Here is a 20613-nt window from a genome sequence, read left to right on the forward strand (position 1 = left end):
AAGACACTACTTACTGACTGGTACAACTTGGATGTACTTAAAAAACATGCCAAGTGAGAGGGAGCTCTGGTGGCCTAGTGGCAAGAAGTTGTGCTGGGATCCTAAAGATGCAGGTCCATATGCACCAGATGCTCCACTGGAGAAGGAGGGACAATCTCCTCTTGTGCTAGTCAGATCTTATTCAACAGTACACAAGAAGAAAGAAAAAAAAAAAATCCAAACAAAATATGCCAAATGAAAGAGGTTGGAGACAAAAGAGAGTGAGTGACAGGATTCCAGGTATGTGAAATGTCCAGAAAAGGCAAATTTATACAGATAGGAAGTTGTCTTTGGCTGAGTGTGGAAGAAGGAATTAGTAGAAAAGAGGCACAAAAAGATTTTTTGTTATGTGCCATCGTGTTCAACTACAACTCATAGCGACACTATGAATAATGGCTCTGAAACTTGCCCTATCCTGAGCCAATCTCACTGTCTGTGACACACGCATAAGACCCCATTGCCCGTCACTGTATCAGTCCATCTCATCCTGGGTCTTCTCTTCTGCGCGGACCCTCCACCCTTTCAAGCATGATGTTTCTCTCCAAGGACTGCCCCCTCCTGGCAACATGCCCAAAGTACGTGACACAGAGCTTCAAAATCTTTGCCTCAAAGGAGCAAACTGGTTTTACTCTGTCCAGGACAGTCCTATTTGTTCTCTTGGCAGTCCATGGTATTGTATAATATTCTTCTTCAGCACCACAACTCAAAGGCATCCATTCTTTTTCTGTCATCTTTATTCACTCTCTAGCTCTCAGATGCATTGCAAGCAACTGAGAAGACCATGGCCACGATCAGGCACACTTTAGTGTAGACATCGTTGCTCTTTACACTCTGGAGAGATCCTCGACAGCAAGTTTTCCAAATGTAATTTATCTTTTGATTTCCTGACTGCTGGTGCCAAGAGTGCTGTGGATCTAAGCAAGAGGAAATAATTTACAACCTAAGGTAGGGTCGACATGGATCAAAATTAACTCCATGGCAGTTGTTATGTGCTGCTGACTCATAGCGACCCTAGGTACAACAGCCCTAAACTCTGCTCGAAAGAGTGCCAATTTTATTGTCTCTGACACATCTACCCCCGTTACCCCAGTCACTGAATCCATCCATCTCATTTCGGGTTTTCCTCTCTTGTGCTGTCTCCCCACCCTCCTAAGCATGATGTCCCTTTCTGAAGACTGGTCCCTCCTTGCAACATGTCCAAAGTATGTCAGACAAAGCTTCAGAATCCTTGCCTCCAAGGAGTAGCCTGGTTTCACCCTCTTGAGGACCAACTTGTTTGTTCTTCTAGCAGTCCATGGTGTATTCAACACTCTTCTCCAGCACCACAGCTCAAAAGCATCAATTTTCTTATCATCCCTAGTCATTGTCCATCCTTCTGAAGCATAACAAGTCATTGCAAAGACTATGGCCTGGATCAGGCACACTTCAGTCTCCAGACTGACATCGTTGCTCTTCAGTACTTTGGAGAGGTTTCTAACAGCATACTTTCCAATGCAGTTTGTCTTTTAATTTCCTGGCGCTGTGTGTGTGTGTGTGTGTGTGTGTGTGTGTGTGGTGGTTGTTTTTTTTTTTAAACAGAACTGTAAGGGTTAACTATGTTTGTTGTTGTAGTAGTACATATTTATCAGTTTTATATATAGCATCTCCTTCTTTCTCTAATTTCTCTTGAGTCAGAACAGACTCATAGGTGACCCTCCAGTGAGTTTTTGCTGCAGGTAAATTGCAAGGGAGAAGACTGCCCACCTTTCTCCCTGAGCAGCGGGTGGATTCAAATCACTGGAAGGGTGTCACCTTTTGGTAAGCAGTAAAATTTCCAAAAGACTAAGCCACTACAACTCCCTTAATTTAACATGTTGTTGTTGTTACATGCCATGGAGTCACCTGAGACTCATTGCGACCCTATGTACAGCAGCTCTGAAGCCTGTCCTGTCCTGAGCCAATCTCACTAAATTCCGGCACACCGACCCCCATTGTCCTAGATATTGTATCAATCCACGTCATCAAGGGTCTTCCTCTCCTGTGCTGGTCCTCCACCCTTCTGAGCATGATGACCTTCTCCAAGGACTGGGAACTCCTGGCCACATGCCCAAAGTATTGAGACAGAGCTTCAAAATCCTAGCCTACAAGGAGAAACTTGGTTTCACTCTCTCTAAGACAAAACTATTTGTTTTCTTTGCCGTGTGTGTAATGTTCAAGACTCTTCTCCAGCACCACAACTCAAAGGCATCAATTCTTCTTCTGTCATCCTTACTCATTGTCCAGCTCTCTGATGCATAGCAAGTAATTGCAAAGACCATGTCCTGGATCAGGGGCACCTTAGTCTCTAGAAGTACCTTGTTGCTTCACAGTAATCGGAAAAGGCCCTTGACAGATTTACCTAATGCAATTCGTCTTTTGATTTCCTGACTGCTGGTGGCAAGAGTGGTGATTGTGGACCCGATCAAGCTGTAATTGGTTAACAACCTCAATCTCTTCTCCATCCATTATACTGCTGCCAAGTGGTCCAGTGGTGAGAATCTTTGTCCTCTTGATATTGAGCTTCAATTCATATTGAAGACTATAGTCCTTGACCTTCTGCAGCAAGTGCTTCAGGTTCCCTTCAGTTTCAGCAAGCAAGACTGTGTCATCTGCATTATGCAGGTTATTGATGAGTCTTCTTCCAATCCTGATGCCACATTCCTCCTCATGAAGCCCAGTTGTCCCGAATGATCTATATATAGATTGTTGAACCATGCAGTGTTTCCGAATGTTTATAGCAGAAGCCAGACAGAGGCTCGAGATGATTATTCGGTGCTGGTACTAGAGCAGGTTCTCAGTTGCGAGGTTTCCCCAACACCGAAGGGATCACAGCGCTCGCGGCACCCGTGGTCGCCGTGGTAACGGCACCCACTTCCGGAAGAGCTACAGCGCGCGACAAGGCTCATTTCCAGCCGTGGTGCCGAGCGCGTTTAGGAAGCGGCCCTGGAGGGCCAGCCGGGCGCCGTAGGTGTTGACTCTCTTTTCACCAGGTGGTCTGCGTCAATATTCCCTTTGCCACGTAGCCAGCGCTTAAGGCCTGGGCGTGAGGCCTGAGTGTTGCCACCATGGACTTCTCCAAGTTCTTGGCCGACGACTTCGACGTGAAGGACTGGATCAATACAGCCTTCAGGGCCGGCTCCAAGGAGGCGGCGGCCGCCAAGGTGGACGGCCACGCGGCCACCCTGGTGATGAAGCTGCAGCTGTTCATCCAAGAAGTGAATCACGCCCTGGAGGGTGAGTCGCGCGCGGGCCTCGTCCCGAGGTCCCCAAACCCGCGGGGCCCCCTTGTCTCGGGTGTGCGGGGTCCCCAGGGCTTCCTTTGGAGGGAAGAGAGTCGATTCCTTGCAGCAGCGAGAGTCACTTGGTAAGTTTGACGTTACACCTCCAGCAGTGATGTAAGTTTTCCTCTAGAAACTTACGCGCAAAGAGCCAGTTTTAGGAACAGTGTCTTCTTGGAAAAAGTGTAGCCAGAGTGCTCCTTGCGGGCAAGGCAGGCGAAGCTTCGTCTCTGATACTTTGGGCATGCTGTTAGGAGTCCAGTCGTTGGAAAAGAGGGACATTATGCTTAGTAAGGTGGAGGGTCAAGGAAAGAGAGAAAGAACCTCCACCAGGTGGATTGACATAGTGACTGTAGCAATGGGCTCGAGTGTGTCAGAGATTGTGAGGATGGCACAGGTCTGTTGTTCATGGGGTCGCCCTGGGATGCACTTGACTCCATCCCATCTAACAACAACATTGCAGCAGCTAGAGTCACGTGCTGGATTTCCCCTCTAGCAGTAAAGGTTTCTCTAGAAACTTAAAAGAGTGAATTTATTTTTTTTAACACCGAAATTATTTTAATTTTTTTTCATTGTTACACAATGAAATGTCGCCCTCCTTACAATGTACTCCTTGTTCCAGATTGTTGTCATCCATATAAAGAGTGAACGTCAAGGATGTAGATAATATTGTACATAATATTCTGTAGAGTATTTTTCTATGACTCCAGGGAGCTCTGGTGGCCTAGAGACAAGAAGCTGGGCTGCAATCCCGAAGGCACACAGTTGGAAGCCACCAGTCGCTCCACAGGAGAAGGAGGGGCAGTCTCCTCCCATGCATTTAACTGTATCTGAAAACCAACTGGAGGGTCAGCACTGGGTCAGTTCTTACTCTGTGGTACCCAACAACTAATGATACTCAGCACTTCCTTATGTCTGGCAAAAATCCTGTGATGGAAAGCACTATCTGACATGCCATTGAAAGATCTTCCTGGAGCAAGGCAGCGGACCTCTCCAAGTGATGGCTTTAAGATTCTGTCCAGAGTGGGCTGTAGAGGATAACTAGCTGGGATTGAAGAGTGACTGAACTTTTCACAGGTGGGAGACCCAGCTGGGACGGCCCATTGCAGCGCTGCTGAAATTCATTCAAGCCCTGTCCTTGAAAGCATCTGTATGTTCTCTCATCCCTTCTCAGCCCATCTTAGTCACTTACCTGGGGTTGGGAGTGGAGACAGGTCATTGTTTTACAGCCAGGGGGACAAGTGCTTGGAAGCATGGAAGCATGTCTTCAGAGTGCCAGAGTTCTAATCATTACATTTGTGGAGCAAAAGATGGGTGCTGTTTGGTTGGGTACCAACAGAACTGCTTACTCTGAAGTATTAGATTATGATGTTACTCTCTCAAATCCAAAGACATTATGATGGGCAAAGATTTAAAAGTGACAGCCTACACCTGGGATGCCTGTATGTTTTGATCAGCTGGTTCTGCTGCAACAGAAATAGTGCAAGTGAGGGAGCTCTGGTGGCCTAGTGGCAAGAAACTGTGCTGTAGTCCTGAAGGCACACAGTTTGAATCCACCAGATGCTCCACTGGAGATGGAGAGGCAATCTCCTCCTGTGCTGGTTGGATCCATTTAGACAGTACACAAGAAAAGAAAGAAAAATACTGCAAGTAGATGGCTTTATCAAACAATTGCTTTACAGTTGTACAGAATTCTTGTACCCTTCCCTACTTATCTTTCATTATCGTCTTGTCCAAACCCACTCCTGAAAGTTGAATTTCCAAAGGGTTTTCAGAGGCTGTATATTTCACATGGCACCGTGGCACTGGGGATATCATTGCTGATGTCAGGTGCATTCTGGCTGAAAGCAGAGAATCCCAGAAGAATGTATGTTTGTGTTTTATTGACTATATAAAGGCATTTGACTGGGTGGATCATAACAAATTTTTGCTAACATTGAGAAGAATGGGAATCCCAGAACACTTAATTGTGATCATGTGAAATCTATACCTAAATCAAGAAGCTTTTGACTGAACAGAGCAGGGGAACCTTATGTGGTTTAAAATTAATAAAAGTATATGTCAGGGTCCAAGTATAGATTTCGCATAAGCACGATTAAATGTCCTGGGATTCCCATTCTTCTCAGAGTCAGCCACAGTTTGTTATGATCCACACTGTCAAATGCCTTTGCATAATCAAGGAAACATAGATAGACATTCTTCTGTTATTCCCTGCTTTCAGCTAAGATCCATCTAATATCAGCTACAATATCCCCAGTACCACGACCCCTTCTAAACCCAGCCTGGGCTTCTGGCAATTCTCTGCTGATGTGCGTCTCCAGTCATTTTTGGATAATCATCAGAACAGAGCAGGGTAACACTGCATGGTTCAAAGTTGGGAAGGGTGTACGCCAGGGATGTGTCCTGTCTCCATACCTTTTCAACCTGTATGCAGAGCAGATTATCCGGGAGGCTGGGCTCTATGAGGAGAATTGTGGCATCAGGATTGATGGAAGATCTATTAACAATCTGCGTTATGCAGATGACACAGCCCTGCTTGCTGAAACCGAGGAGGACCTCATGCACTTGCTGCAGAGGGTCAAGGACTGCAGCCTTCAATATGGACTGAGGCTCAATGTCAAGAAGACAAAGATTCTCACCACTGGACCAATTGGTAGCATCAGGATGGATGGCGAAGAGATTGAGATTGTTCACAGCTTCCGTTTGCTCGGCTCCACGGTCAACACTCTTGGCATCAGCAGTCAGGAAATCAAAAAATGTATTGTGATGGGAAAGTCTGCTGTTAATGACCTCTCTAAAGTACTGAAGAGCAACGGTGTCTCTCTGGAGACTAAGGTGCACCTGATACGGGTGATGGTCTTTGCAATCACTTGTTATGCATCAGAGAGTTGGACAATGACTAGGGAAGACAGAAGGAGAATTGATGCCTTTGAGCTGTGGTGCTGGAGAAGAGTATTGAATGTACCATGGACTGCCAAGAAAACAGATTAATCTTGGAGAGGGTTAAACCAAGCTACTTCTTGGAGCCAAGGATTCTGGGGCTTCGTCTCACATACTTTGGGCATGTTGCAAGGAGGGACAGGTCTTTGGAGAGGGACGTCATGCTTGGGAGGGTGGAGGGACGGCGCAAGAGGGGAAGACCCTCTATGAGATGGATTGATTCAGTGACTGGGGTAATCGGGATGGGTGTGTCAGAGGCAGTGCGATTGGCACAGGATAGAGCAGGGTTTAGGGCTGTTGTGCGTAGGGTCCCTATGAGTCGCAAACGACTCGGCGGCACATAACAACAACAACATGTCAGGGTTTGTATTCTTTCTCCATACCTATTTAGTCTGTATGCTGAACTCAAGAAGCTGGACTCTATGAAGAAGAATGTTGCATCAGGATCAGAGGAAGTTTCATCAGCCATCTAAGTTATGCAGGTGACACAACCTTGCTTGCTGAAAATGAAGAGGACTTGAAGTGCTTGCTGCAAAAGATCCAAGACTACAACTTTAAAAATGGATTATTATATTATATTATATTATATTATATTATATTATATGCATTATATCTCAACAAAAGTTTTCACCAGTAGGACCCGATAGACAATGTCATGATTGATGGAGAAAGGACTGAAATTGTCAATGATACTGTCTTATTTGGATCCATAATCCACTCTTTTGGCACCAGTATTCAGGAGATCAGGAAATCTCTTGCACTGGGGAAACTGTAGTCAGGATCCTGCCCCAGTTACTGAGGAGAAATGATACCAGTTTCAAGACTAAGGTGTACTTAGTCCAGACCATGGTCTTTTCATTCACTTGCTATGCATGTGAAAGCTAGACATTGAATAATGATGACAAGAAGAATTGATGCTGTTGAGCTGTAGTGTTGGAGAAGAGCACTGAAAATCCCATGGGCGGCCAAAAGAACAAACAGATATGTCTTGGAGAAAGCACTGCGAAGTGCTCATTAGAGACAAAGATGGCAAAGCTTCATCTCACATACTTTGAGCATGTTGCTAGGAGGGCCTGTTCCCCGGAGAGGGACATCAAGGTAGAGGGTTGGTGAAAGAGAGCAAGACCTTCAACCAGGTGGATTGACACAATCACTGCTGCAGTGATATAAAATACGTCAGAGATAATGAGGTCGGTACAGGATAGGACAACATCCGGATCTGTTGTTCACAGGATCTCTCTGAGTCGTGCTGCACTTGTCAGCACCTAACAACGCATTACATGAGAGGAGAATGCCCAGCCTGTGGGGCAGCTGGTAGATTTGAACTGCTTGTATTTTGGGTTTACAGTACAACTCCTTACTCATGAGGCTACCAGAGTTCAGCAGGCTGGAAGTCCAAATTTGGGGTACCAACTCTAGGGGATGATTTTGTCTCTTTGTCTCCTGGTTCTAGGGTTTCCCATTGTGGGAACCTGTGTCCAAAGGGTGTGCCCTGATCTCTCGGTTCTTCTTTTTGGTGATATTGAGGCTCTCCACTTCCTTTCCTCTCCTTCTGGGCCATATCTGGAAATGGAGGAATTGGATCTCTTGAATTGGATCATGGCTCTTATGAGATTGAGGGTATTTCATCCCATGCTTAATGTGTTTATAATTGACTGGTTTGTTTATTAGATTGAGTGGGATCATTTAATAATTTCCACATTAAATTATTACATACACATGTTTTAGGGGAGACATTTCAATCCATGACATATGTTTAAAAAAATACAGATTCTTTGATTTCATGCCGAATCCAAACTCATTACCTTCAACTTGGTTCCAGCTTCTAGCAATCTTGTTGGACGGCTCAATGTTGTTACCTTTATGGAAGAAGATTGCCTCATCTTTCTCCACAAAAGTTATTTTAGCAACCAAATACTTAATCTTGGCTTCAGCTCAATTTATTGTCATTCCTGAAACCCACAGCGTCCCTTTTCAGCAGGAAGTAGCTAAGAGAATACGCCATCCCCTTTTCCTTATGAATCAGGGTGAAGTCTCTCTCAGGGAGGAGTGATAGGGAATGGCAAAGGACACACTGACAAAGGAGATTAATCAGAACTGACTTTGACAAGCACTGTGGCAATTGGACAATTAAAACAGACATTCGGATGGCGGAGAAGAACAACAAACTGGGGAGGAGGGTGGAGAGAATGGTGTGGCAATGAAGGAGTGAAAGCCCAGAATCCCTGTGAATGTTCATTGAAACAAATAAAATTTAATAATAATAAAAAAAATTATTGTCATTGTATTGCAACCGACACCTAGCCGACCCTCCAGTGGGTTTTCAGAGGCTGTAAATCATGCGGAAGGAGATTATCTGTCTTTTCCCATGGAATACCTGGTGGATTTGAACTATCTGCCTTTGGGTTGGCAGCACAACTCCTTACTTAAAAAATTATCATGAGCCAGGTCCCTGCATTTTAACTACATTCCACTTGATGCTACAGTTGGAACTAATAGTCTGTTCGCTACATTTGGCAAGTACAGTGTGCAGGAGTCTTTGTGGCCAGGTACAAGTAAGACTTTAGCTCTGTAAAATCCTGGACAAGTACTTTAACCTTTCAGTTTTCTTACCTGTGAGAGATGTCTTCCACCTCCTAGGATTGCTGTGGATGTTAAGCAATAAGGTGTGTGTAAAGTGCTTGGGAGAAGGGCTTTCACTGACGACCTCGTTCTCATTCCTTCCAGTGGGTTAAGATTTAACATGTTGTTGTTGTTATGTGCCATCAAGTCGACCATGACTTATAGTGACCCTGTGAAAAATATCTCTGAACCCAACTCTGTTCTGAACCAGCCTCACTGCCTCCGACACACCTACCCCCATTACCCCAGTTCTGTGTCAAGCCATTTCATTTGGGATTATCTTCTGCTGCACTCTCTCTCCACTCTTCCATATATAATATCCTTCTTCAAGGACTGGTCCCTCCTGGCAACATGCCTAAAGTATGTCAATTGTTGTTGTTGTTATGTGCCGTCGCGTCGCTTGTGACTCATAGTGACCCTGTGTACAACCGCCCTAAACTCTGCTTTGTCCTGTGCCAATGGCACTGTCTCTGATACACCCATCCTGATTATCCCAGTCACTCAAACAGTCCACCTCATAGAGGGTCTTCCCCTCCTGCGTTGTCCCTCCACCCTACCAAGCATGATGTCCCTCTCCAAGGACCGGTCCAAAATATGTTAGACGGACCCTCAGAATCCTTGCCTCTAAGGAGCAGCCCGGTTTAACCCTCTCCAGGATGAATCTGTTTGTTTTCCTAGCAGTCCATGGTATTCTCAGTACTCTTCTCCAGCACCACAGCTCAAAAGCATCAGTTCTTCTATCCTCCTTGGTCATTGTCCAACTCTCTGATGCATAACAAGTGATAGCAAAGACCATGGCCTGTATCAGACACACCTTAGTCTCCAGAGAGACACCATTGCTCTTCAGTACTTTGGAGAGGTCCCTAACAGCAGACTTTCCCCTGGCCATACATCTTTTAATTTCCTGGCTGCTGTTGCCAAGAGTGTTGACTGTGGAGCCAAGCAAACTAAAGCTGTGAACAATCTCAATCTCCTCATCATCCATCCTGATGCTGCCAATTGGTCCAGTGGTGAGAATCTTTGTCTTCTTGACATTGAATCCATATTGAAGGCTGCAGTCCTTGATCCTCTGCAGCAAGTGCTACAGGTCCTCCTCAGTTTCAGCAAGCAGGGTTGTCAGACGAGCATAAAAATCCTTGCCTTCAAGGAACAAACTGGTTTCACCCTTTCCAAGATGTATCTTTTTGCTCTCCTGGCAATTCATGGTATCTTCAGTGCTCTTCTCCACCATCACAGTTCAAACTCATCAATTCTTTTCTGTCATCGTTAGTCTTTCTCCAGCTCTCTGATGCATAGCAAGTAATTGCAAAGACCACGGCTTGGATCAGGTGCACCTTTGTCTCTAGACTGACATTTTGCTTTTCACTCTGAAGAGGTCCCTACCAGCAGATTTTCCCAGTTCAATTTGTCCTTTGATTTCTTGACTACCCGTTAATGAGGAGCAGGTTGATGGTTCATTCTCCATCACCTGGCCTTTATGGATCTAGGGAAGATTTGGACCAGCAGAGACTCTTTACTTTTGGCTTCCCCTCCAACCTTCCATTTTCTTCAGACTGAAAGCATCGTGGTTGGTAATACATCAAGGAAGATTTCCTTGTTGCATTCTCATTTCCCTCCCCTTGTTCACTGGTGATGGGTCCGCTTTTCACCTTTTACTGTTTTTGGGTTCTTGCTGCAGAAACCAGTCACCAGGCCCTTCAGAACATGCCTAAAGTTCTCCGTGATGTTGAAGCCCTTAAGCAGGAGGCATCTTTCCTGAAAGAACAAATGATTCTCGTCAAGGAAGACATTAAAAAATTTGAACAGGATACGGCTCAATCAATGCAGGTATTTTAGCTTCTGTCCTAAATAATGCTTTTTGCTTTGAGGAACTGCATTTGAATGGTTTAGAAAAATACAAGTTTGGGATAGGAATCTTAGCTCTCAAATGCTCAAACTGTTTTGGTTTTTTTTTGTTTGTTTCTTTCAGCTTATTTTTTTAAATTGTGATTTTACCTTAAGTTTACAGAAGTTAGATTTTCATTCATTCATTATTGCACATTTTCCTCCCAACCCCCCAGATCACTTTTTTAAAAAAAAAGATCATTCATTCATTGTTGCATAATTTCTTCTCTCTCTCCTCCTGGTCCACTTTGCTATGCAACTCATTTTCTGGACTGTTGTCATACAAATAATGGCTAATCATATATTCCATTTAAACAGTTCTTTCCATCATCTGTTCCAATAAAGTGTTAATTATTTATCCCCTGTTTTCTAATTTTCCCCCAACCCCCATGTCAGTCCTGTTTTATAACGTGGTGTTATGCTGTATTTGTCCTTTTGTGACTGAGATATTTCACATAGCATAGTGTTCTCCAGGGTCGCCCATGTTGTGTAATATTTTATGCATTCATTATTTTTCAGTACTGTGTAGTATTTCATTGTGTGAATATACCATAGTTTTTCTGTACATTCATTTGTTGATTCTTTCAACTTATTCATCTCCCTTTCCCAACATCTCTGTATTTTTTTTTGGTATGATTTTTGTGTTGTTTCAATACATTCAGCTGCTTGATTTGTGATATTTAAACTATATCTTTTTTAAACTATACTTTTAATTTTTACTTTGTAAATTTTATTTTTCTTAAATTTCTTTGAAAAAGGAAAACCTCCCAATTTCTCTATTAAAATTGTATTATTTTTTGTGTTCATTAATTTGATATTGCTGGAGAAGGATGGGCAATCTCCTGTGTGGTGAACTGCCTCAGAAGACCCATTGGAAGGTCAGCTATGGATCGGTTCCAACTCTGCAGTACACCACTCACTGCAACAACAATTTGATACTGCGTAGGTTTTTCCCAGTCCTTTGTTAATCTCAAGGTTTTTATTTTTATTTATTTTTTTTTAAATTTATACTGGTTTATTTACAAAGTTCATATACATTGTTTTTCACACCAGTATACATCAAAGAGCAAGAGGTTGCCCATCTTTGTCCCTCAGAATGGCTAGTGGATTTGAACCACCTCCCTTTGGGTTGGCAGCACAATTCCTTAACCACTAGGCCACCAACCGTCATTGAACTTTTACAAATTTTATTTGTTCATGTTGAATTGTCTCAATTTTTAATTTTTTTTTTTTAAATCTCTTAAATGTTTTGGGTAAAAGACGAAGTTAGGAGAGATTTATTTATTTATTTATTTATTTATTTATTTATTTTACTGTGTATTTTCTTTTCTTTAAAAAAGATCTTTGGGGGGGAAAAATATTTGCCCTCTGACATGTTTTTGTTTTACAGCTCATTTCATTCCTTTTAGCCAGCAAAAGTATTTCAGTTTTGTCTCATTCAATTTCTTAGCCTTCTCCCTTTCTTGAATTATTTTATGTTTCCATGCTTGTGTGTTGTCCCCTATTATTTATGAGGTGATGATCTTTGCTGTGTTTTGGTTTTTAAATGACTGGTAAGAAGCTTGTCGTTTTGGGTGGTTGAAGTGTTAAGAGCCATCACGCGGTGAAAGTAAATGTGTCTGTCCTCACCCATTTTTGCTGCTCTCCTCCTGGCCATGGCAGAGTGACTTCGAGGTAAGCGAAAGAAAAGTTTGGCCACCTGATCAAAGTCATCTCTTGGATTTGGCCACAATGAACATCTGATACCAGGCTGTTGAGAAAAGATGTCAATTTAATATATTTGTAGTGAAACACAGTCTCAACTTTTGCTTAATAATTTCTCTATCATTAATTCTCTTTTTTGCGTGGAGCCCATGAGCTTGTATGTTAAAGGAGCAGCTGCATCAGGGGTGTGGCAGTGGCTGAGACTGACTTCTGCTCGCTTCAACTGTCCCCATAAACAATATCCATAGCAGCAGATCGATAACTGTTTGGTTAGACATGGCACACCATATCCTCCTGCACCACATCCTCCTGAACCTCTCTCTACCAATCACTTGACTCACAGTTGTGGAAATAGATTGGGGAGTTGAGGAGGCAAAGAATATGACTTAGTGCAAGTCCAGGTTTAGCCCATCAGTCCCAAGCCAGAGTAACAGCAAAACACAATTTCTCAATTAGTGGAAATCCTGGTTTCAGTTCAGCAGCACAAATCCAAGAAACCTTTAGTTTCCTTAATCATCCAGCAAGTTTTGCCTCAGCAGTTACAAGTCAGTTTTTCTTTCAATCATCCAGCAAGCAAAACCTTAAAGTGTAGCCTTTCTCTCAGGGATCTCTCGTTACACTTTGCCACAGTCTCTTTACAGCACTGCCACAGTCTCTCCTCTCTCCAACACAATCACCATTGTTTCTCTTTGCATTGTGGAAAGCACTCTCTTATATTAGTCCTACAGCTGTTGATGATTTGCAAGACTGTGGGTTACCTTAACTGGTGACCAGCAGAGGCTAACATAATGGCTAGAGAAGCCAGCTTTTAAACTAACACGACATTGTGTTCTCTGAAAGTGCATGAAAAAAGTTGGTCTTCAATATAACTTGTTCACAGAATTGATGGTTCTTGGAAATATAGAAAGGAAGCTGTGATAAGGAAATGTGTAATATTTCTGACAAAGCTGTTGTCGTGTAGGAGTAGTGATGAAAAATTTGACATGGAGAGATTCCTAAAAGTCACAACTTTGTGAAAAAATACAAGTTTTGTTATATGAAAGAAAGGATCACTGATAGTTCTTCCAGTATATTCAGTTTGAGTGTTTGTTTGGTGTGGGACAGGTTTACCTATCTGAGCGATGTTATAAGGGACTTGCTGAAGACAGGAGCATGCTGAGCTGTTCACCTTGCTGGTGGAAGGTTGAGCAACAGGCTCTGTGACATCTTTTATTCTTTACTCTTCATTCCTCTTTCAGGTGTTGGTTGAAATCGACCAGGTGAAGTCCCGAATGCAGCTTGCTGCAGAATCTCTTCAGGAAGCAGACAAGTGGAGCACCCTCAGTGCTGACATTGAGGAGACATTTAAGACCCAGGTAGGATTCCTGACGAAGCGTGTGACATCTATTTAAGCAGGAACTCAGGATTTGGAGAAAGCCAGTGAGATGGTCATCCACTCACTCAAAACCATGAGGCATGGTAAAAGTAGTAGCATGCAGAAACCTTTGAAGACAGCCCTGACTCAGTATTCCACTTATTCATTTTCACACAGTGAATGACCAAAACTTCTTAAATGTGAGTGAGTTCAGGAGGAATCTTGATAAAAAGGCAAAGGCAGACAAGGACCAAATGAAAACAGGAGCAGAGAGACCGTATACACCATATCATCTTTGCAAATGAACTCCTCTAGATCTATAAAACGTGGAAAATAGCAATGCTATTTTATAGTAATATGTCCATGTTATATGCCTTTTATATAAGGGTGCTCTGGTGGCCTAGTTGTGTTGGTGACCCAAAGGCAGATGAATTCACCAGCAGTTACATGAGATAAAAATAGATTTTCTCTTCCTGTGCAGTTTACAGCCTCAGAAAGCCTACTGGCAGGTCAGCTATGAGTCATTTTTGACGATGTCCCCTAACAACAACATGCCAGTCCATTTAATTGAAGACCTTTCTCTTTCTCACTGATCTGCTTTTACAAACGTAATGCCCTTTCTAGGAACTAGTCCCTGACACTTTGCCCAAAACGTGGGATACAAATACCTCACTATCCTTCCTTCTACTGCACCTTGGCTACAGTTCTTCTAAGACAGATTTTTCTTGTTGTTCTTTTGGCCTTACATGACATACTCGTTATTCTTCACCACAGCTTCATTTCAAAGGCATCATATCAAGTGGCTTTCACGCCCTTTAACTCTTTAAAGAGACCTTTAGTAGCAGCCATCAGAGCTGTTGTCCATAGGGTCGTTATGAATTGCAGGTAACTTGATGACACATAACGATGACAACAGATAAAATATATAAGGTGAAAGGATACAAACCTGATCCTGAACATTGATTTTAAACCAGGCAGTGTTCCCTTGTTCTGTTTGAATACCTGCTTCTTGTCTGTGTATACAATCTGCATGAGGGCAATTAAGTGTTCTGGAATTCCCATACTCTGCAATGTTATTACACTTTATAATAATCCACAGAGTCATGCTTTTGCATCTTCAATAAAACATCTTCCTGGCATTCTTTGCTTGCAGCTGGGGTCCACCTGACATTAGCAGTGATACCTTATGTTCATGGTCTATTCTGAATCCCAAGATCAGTTCCTGGCCATTCCCTGTCAGTGTCCTGCTCTAGCAGATTTCTAATGATCTTTTATCAAGATTTTCCTTGCATATGATATCAGTGATATTGTTTGATAATTTCTGTACTATGTTGGATCTCCTTATTTTGGTATAGGAGCAAATATGGATCTTTCTCTTCTAGTCTGTCTTCCAAATTACTTGACATAGATGATTGGACATTTCCAAGCTACCTCGGTTTCTTGAAACACTTCAGTTAATATCCCATCAATTCCTGGAACCTTATTTTTGCCAGGGCTGTAAGCACAGCTTGGATTTCTTCCTTCAGTACCACTGGGTCTTAATCACATGCCGTCTCTTGAAATGGATGAGCATTGGCTATTCTTTTTGGTCCTAGGACTGTATGTTATTTTCATCTTCTTTCAAGGCTTCCTGCCACATTCAATATTTTGCTCATAGAATCCTTCCGGTTTTGCAACTCCAAGCTGTGATTTTTTCCTTCAGTCCTTTCAGCTTGAGAAATGCCAGCATATTCTTCCTTCTTGGCGCTCTAACTCCATGCCTCTGCACATTTCATTATAATTCTTTGTCTCCTTGAGTTGCGTTTGAAATCTTCTGTTCGGCTCTCCTGCTTCATCATTTCTTACTTTCACTTTTCCCCTCCTCTACGTTTTCTAGAGCAAGTTTTAGAGTCTCTCTTGATGTTAATTTTGATGTTTTCTTTCTCTCCTGTCTTTTTCACGGCCTTTTGCTTTTTCTAGGAGGAAGCCTGTCATGTTCTCCGAGACCTGTGTGGTCATTGGTCATTAGTGTTCTGTGCATCAAATCTGTTTTTGAGGTGACCTCTACATTTAGGTGGGAGATGCTCAAGCTTGTATTTTGAATCTTGTGACCTTGTCTGAATCGTCTTCAGCTTCAGTTTGCGTTTGAACACTAGATGTCTGTTCCATAGTTCACCCACCCTGGGCTTGTTCTGACTAATGATATTGAGCTTCTCCGCTCTTTCTTTTCTCAGATGTAGTCTATTTGATTCCTCTGTGTTCTATCAGACAAGGTCCATGTGTATAATCACCATTTATGGTTTTTTCAAAAAAAGGTATTTGAAATGTCCTTGGTCATAGAAAATTGTATTCTGTGAGCTCTAGCTTCATCTATATCATTGAGGCCATTTTTTCCAAGTACTGATCCTTCTTCCATGTTTCCTACTTTTGCATTCTAGTCACCAGTATGAGAAATACTTCTTGATGACATGCTTGATTAGTTTCAGACTATAGAAGTTAGTAAAGATCCTCACTTTCTTCATCTTTAGCTTCAGTGGTTGGTGCATACATTTAATCAGTAGTCATAATTACGAGTGTTCTTTGTATATTTAAGTTCACATTGCATTTTAGGGTAGATCTTGAAATATTCTTTTTGACAATGAGTGATGCCATCCTCCTTCCATTTCTCATTTCCAGCATGGTACACCATATGCCATATACCATACCTACCATCAGTGTTGTATCCTTTCTCCATCCCTATTCAGTCTATATGTTGAGCAAATTATTGGAAAGCCTGGACTCTGTGAAGAAGAATGTGGCATCAGGATCAGCGAAAGACTCATCAACAGCCTGCATTGTACAGATGACACAACCTTGCTGCTGAAAGCGAGGAGGACTTGAAGTACCTGCTGCAGAAAATCAAAGAATAAGCCTTCAGTATGGGTTGCCATCACAAAAACATTTCTCACCACTGGACCAATAGACAACAGCGTGATGGATGGAGAAAAGACTGAAACTGTCAATGACTTTATCTTGTTTGGATCCACCATCAGTACCATTGATACCAGCAGTCAGGAAATCAGGAGACGTAATCAGTAAGGAATCAGGACAGGGCTGCAGTCAGGGACCTCTCCAAATTATTGAGGAGCAATAATGTAAGTTTGAGAACTAAGGTATACTCATTTCAAGCTGTGGGTTTTTTTCAGTAACTTTCTTTGCATCTGAGAACTGGACAGTGAATAAGGATGACAGAAGAATTGATGCCTTTGAGAAGTGGTGTAGGGAGCTCTGATGGCCTAGTGGCAAAAAGTTATACTACAATCCCAGAGGTGTGTGGTTCGAATCCACCAGATGCTCTGCTGCAGAAGGAGGAACAATCTCCTCATGTACCAATCAGATCCAGTTTGATGGTACAAGCACAAAAAAGAATAAAATAAATTTTTTTTTTTAAAAAAAAGAAGTGTTGGAGAAGAGTATTGAGTATGCCATGGACTCCCAAAAGAACAAATCGATATGTTTTGGACAGTGTGCAACCAGAGTGCTCTTTGAAGGCAAAGGCACTAAAGCTTTGTCTCATATTTTGGACATGTTGCTAGGAAAGGCCATTTCTGGGGAAGGGACACCGTTCTTAGAAAGGTGGGGAGAGAGTGAAAAAGAGGAAGACCTTCAACCGGATGGATTGACATAGTGACTGCAGCAGTGGGTTTGATTGAGTGTGTCAGAAATTGTGACGATGAGATAGGATAGGATAGGATAGGACATGGTTCAGAGTGAGTCCTTCTCGACTTGATGGCATCTAACAACAACAACAACATACCTTATAAATGTCTGATTCAGGATGGCCAATACCAGTCTGTTTCAGCTTATTAGTGTTTACAATGTCAATCTGTGTTCACTCCACATAATTTTTTACGACTTCCAACATTTCTAAGTTAAAAATTCATACATTGCACATTCCATTTAGTAGATAAATTTGCAAGTGTTTCCCCCATATTAAGTTATGTCACCTCGGCAAATGGTGGTCCTTCACTGGGTGAAAGCTTACCTCTATCCACATCATGAAGGTTAAGCTCTGTTTTTCTTTTAAATTTAAATTTTTTAATTATTATTTTGTGTATACCATCAAATCAGATCTGACTGGTACAGGAGGAGATTGTCCCTCCTTCTCCAGCAGAGAATCTGGTGGATTCGAACAGCTCACCTCTGGGATTGCAGTGCAGCTTTTTGCCACTGGGCCACCAGAGCTCGCCAGCTCTGTTTTTTAGAGGCAGCTCTTCCCCAGTTGTGTTTTGAGTGCCTTCCAGCCTGAGCACCTCATCTGGCAGCAAATCGTGTTCCAGTAGTCTGCATAGGATTTTCAAGGGCCCAATATTTCCAAAGTGGGTGGCCAGGTCTGTTTCCTAATCTAGCATAGTCTTGAATCTCTGCTGAAAGCTGTCCACTGTGGGTGAGCCTGCTGGTATTTGAAATGCTGGTGGCATAGCTTTCGTCGTCACAGCCACATGGAAGCCACCATGGGGATGGCAAACTGAAAGCCTGGTGGGCTCTAAAGCATGAATTGTCTTTTTTTTTTATCTTGATGATTTTAATTCTAAGTTATTCTAATTTTCCTTCTTTCTTCTTCCTTGCTTATTGCATTTAGCATGATACATTTATATCCCATTTTTACAATTAGGGGCTTAATCATTAACAGCCAGAAAAACAACAAAAGTAAGACTAAAGTTTACATTATTTTTTTGCGCACAGCTATTTTTTATGGTCATGGTTCCTTGGTAATTGGAGCATGAATTGTCTTAACGTCTTTTCGTGCCAACTCCTTTATCTTAACTTTCTCGAGTCTCCATTTTCTTTAGGATAAATTCTAAGTTCCTTAACAAGGATGACCTTTCACAATAGTATTGCAGAACTTTTCTTTGGCTATTGTGGTGTTGAAGGAAGAAGTTCAAGTTGCTCTGAAAGAATTGGCAAAAAACAAGGTCCAAGGAATTGATGGCATACTCATTGATGAATTTCAACAAACAGACACTGCCCGGAATGTGCTCACCAAGTTGTTCCAAGAAATCTGGAAGAAAACCACTTGGCCAACTGAGTGGAAGAGATCTGTATTTGTTCCCATTCCAAAAAAAGATGATCCAACAGTTCGGAAATTATCGAACAGTATCACTGATAGCACATGCAAGCAGGATTCTACTGAAGATTATGCAAAAACGACTGGAACAGCACAACAACAGATACCTGCCTGAAAAGCAGGCTGGGTTTAAAAGAGGCTGTGGTACTAGGGATATTATAGCTAATGTCAGATGGAACTTGGCTGAAAGCAGAGAGTACTAGAGGAATGTCTATCTGTGTTTCATTGACTTTACAAAGGTATTTGACTATGTAGAGCACAACAAACTGTGGTTGACTCTGAGAAGAATGGGAATCCCAGAACACTTGATTGTGCTTATGCAAAACCTATGCTTGGACCAGGAGGTAGTCATCAGAATAGAGCAAGGAAACACTGCATGGTTCAAAATTGGAAAAGGTGTTCGCCAAGGATATGTCCTGTCTCCATTTCTCTTCAATTTATATGCGGAACAAATAAACTGGGAGGCTACACTCTATGAGGAGAAGTGTGGCATCAGGATTGGAGGCCGACTCATCAATAATCTGCATTACACAGATGACATAACCCTGCTTGCTGAAACTGAGGAGGACCTGAAGCACTTTCTGCAGAAGGTCAAGGACTGTAGCTTTCAATATGGATTGAAACTCAACATCAAGAAAACAAAGATTCTCACCACTGGGCCGATTGACAGCATCATAGTAGATGGTGAAGAGATTGATATTGTTAACAGCTTCAGTTTGCTTGGCTCTACAGTCAACACTCTTGGTACCAGCAGCCAGGGAATTAAAAGACACATTGCATTGGGAAAGTCTGCTGTCAGAGACCTTTCCAAAGTACTGAAGAGCCACTATGTCAGTGTGGAGGCTAAGGTATACCTGACAGGCCATAGTCTTAGCAATTGTTATGCATCAGAGAGCTGGACAATTACTAGGGATGATAGAAACAGAGTTGATGCCTTTGAGCTGTGGTGCAGGAGAAGAGTACTGAATATACCATGGACTGCTAGGAGAACAAGCAAGTTAGTCCTGGAGAGGGTGAAGCCAGGCTTCTCCTTGTAGACAAGGAGTCTGAAGCCTCGTCTGACATACTTTGGACATATTACGAGGCAGAATCAGCCGTTGGAGAGGGATGGTATGCTTGGAGGGTGGAAGGACAGCACAAGAGAGGAAGACGCTCGAGGTGGATTGATTCAGTGACTGGAGTAATGGGATAGACAGTAAGTTGGCATGGGATAGAGCAGGGTTTAGGGCTGTTGTACAAAGGGTTCCTTTGAGTCACAGGTGATAACAACAACCACATTCCCTCCATGGTACTTACCCTGTACGTACTCCAGACAGTTAACATGTCACTCCTTTCAGGCCTTCATTCTCTTACGCTATTTTTTGTGGTAAAGTACACCAATGAAAGTGCCGCCTCCTTTCATGTCTTTCTCAGCTGGCTCCTGCTTCCCTCATCTGTGGTCTTGTGACAGCTGAACCATGCTTTCAAATGACGGCATAACCTTTATCATTTCAGTACGTACATTATGAACTCAAGAATTGAAATTGGTGGTTCAAATCCACCAGATGCTCTGCTGGAAAAAGGAGGGACAGTCTCCTCCTGTAGAAGTCAGATCTGATTTGACAGTACACACACACACACACACACACACACACAAAGTTATCTTTAAAGAAAAAAAAAATTAAAATTGACCATGCTCCTCTTAGCAT

General features: G+C 42.6%; 1 protein-coding gene across 1 annotated transcript in view; it reads left to right on the top strand.

The window, feature by feature from the left end:
- Window positions 1–3122: 3122 nt before the first annotated feature.
- The window catches only part of COG7 (component of oligomeric golgi complex 7), a 124088-nt gene continuing 106597 nt past the window's right edge, over window positions 3123–20613 (top strand). The window contains exons 1-3 of the mRNA XM_006892690.1: window positions 3123–3291; window positions 10576–10724; window positions 13724–13840. Of these exons, the coding sequence (XP_006892752.1) occupies window positions 3123–3291; window positions 10576–10724; window positions 13724–13840 (435 nt within the window). The remainder of the gene's footprint in view (window positions 3292–10575; window positions 10725–13723; window positions 13841–20613) is intronic.

This window comes from Elephantulus edwardii, unplaced genomic scaffold, assembly GCF_000299155.1.
Source record: "Elephantulus edwardii isolate Elephantulus edwardi_28Jun2011 unplaced genomic scaffold, EleEdw1.0 scaffold00117, whole genome shotgun sequence".
In the NCBI taxonomy this organism is placed as follows: domain Eukaryota; kingdom Metazoa; phylum Chordata; class Mammalia; order Macroscelidea; family Macroscelididae; genus Elephantulus; species Elephantulus edwardii.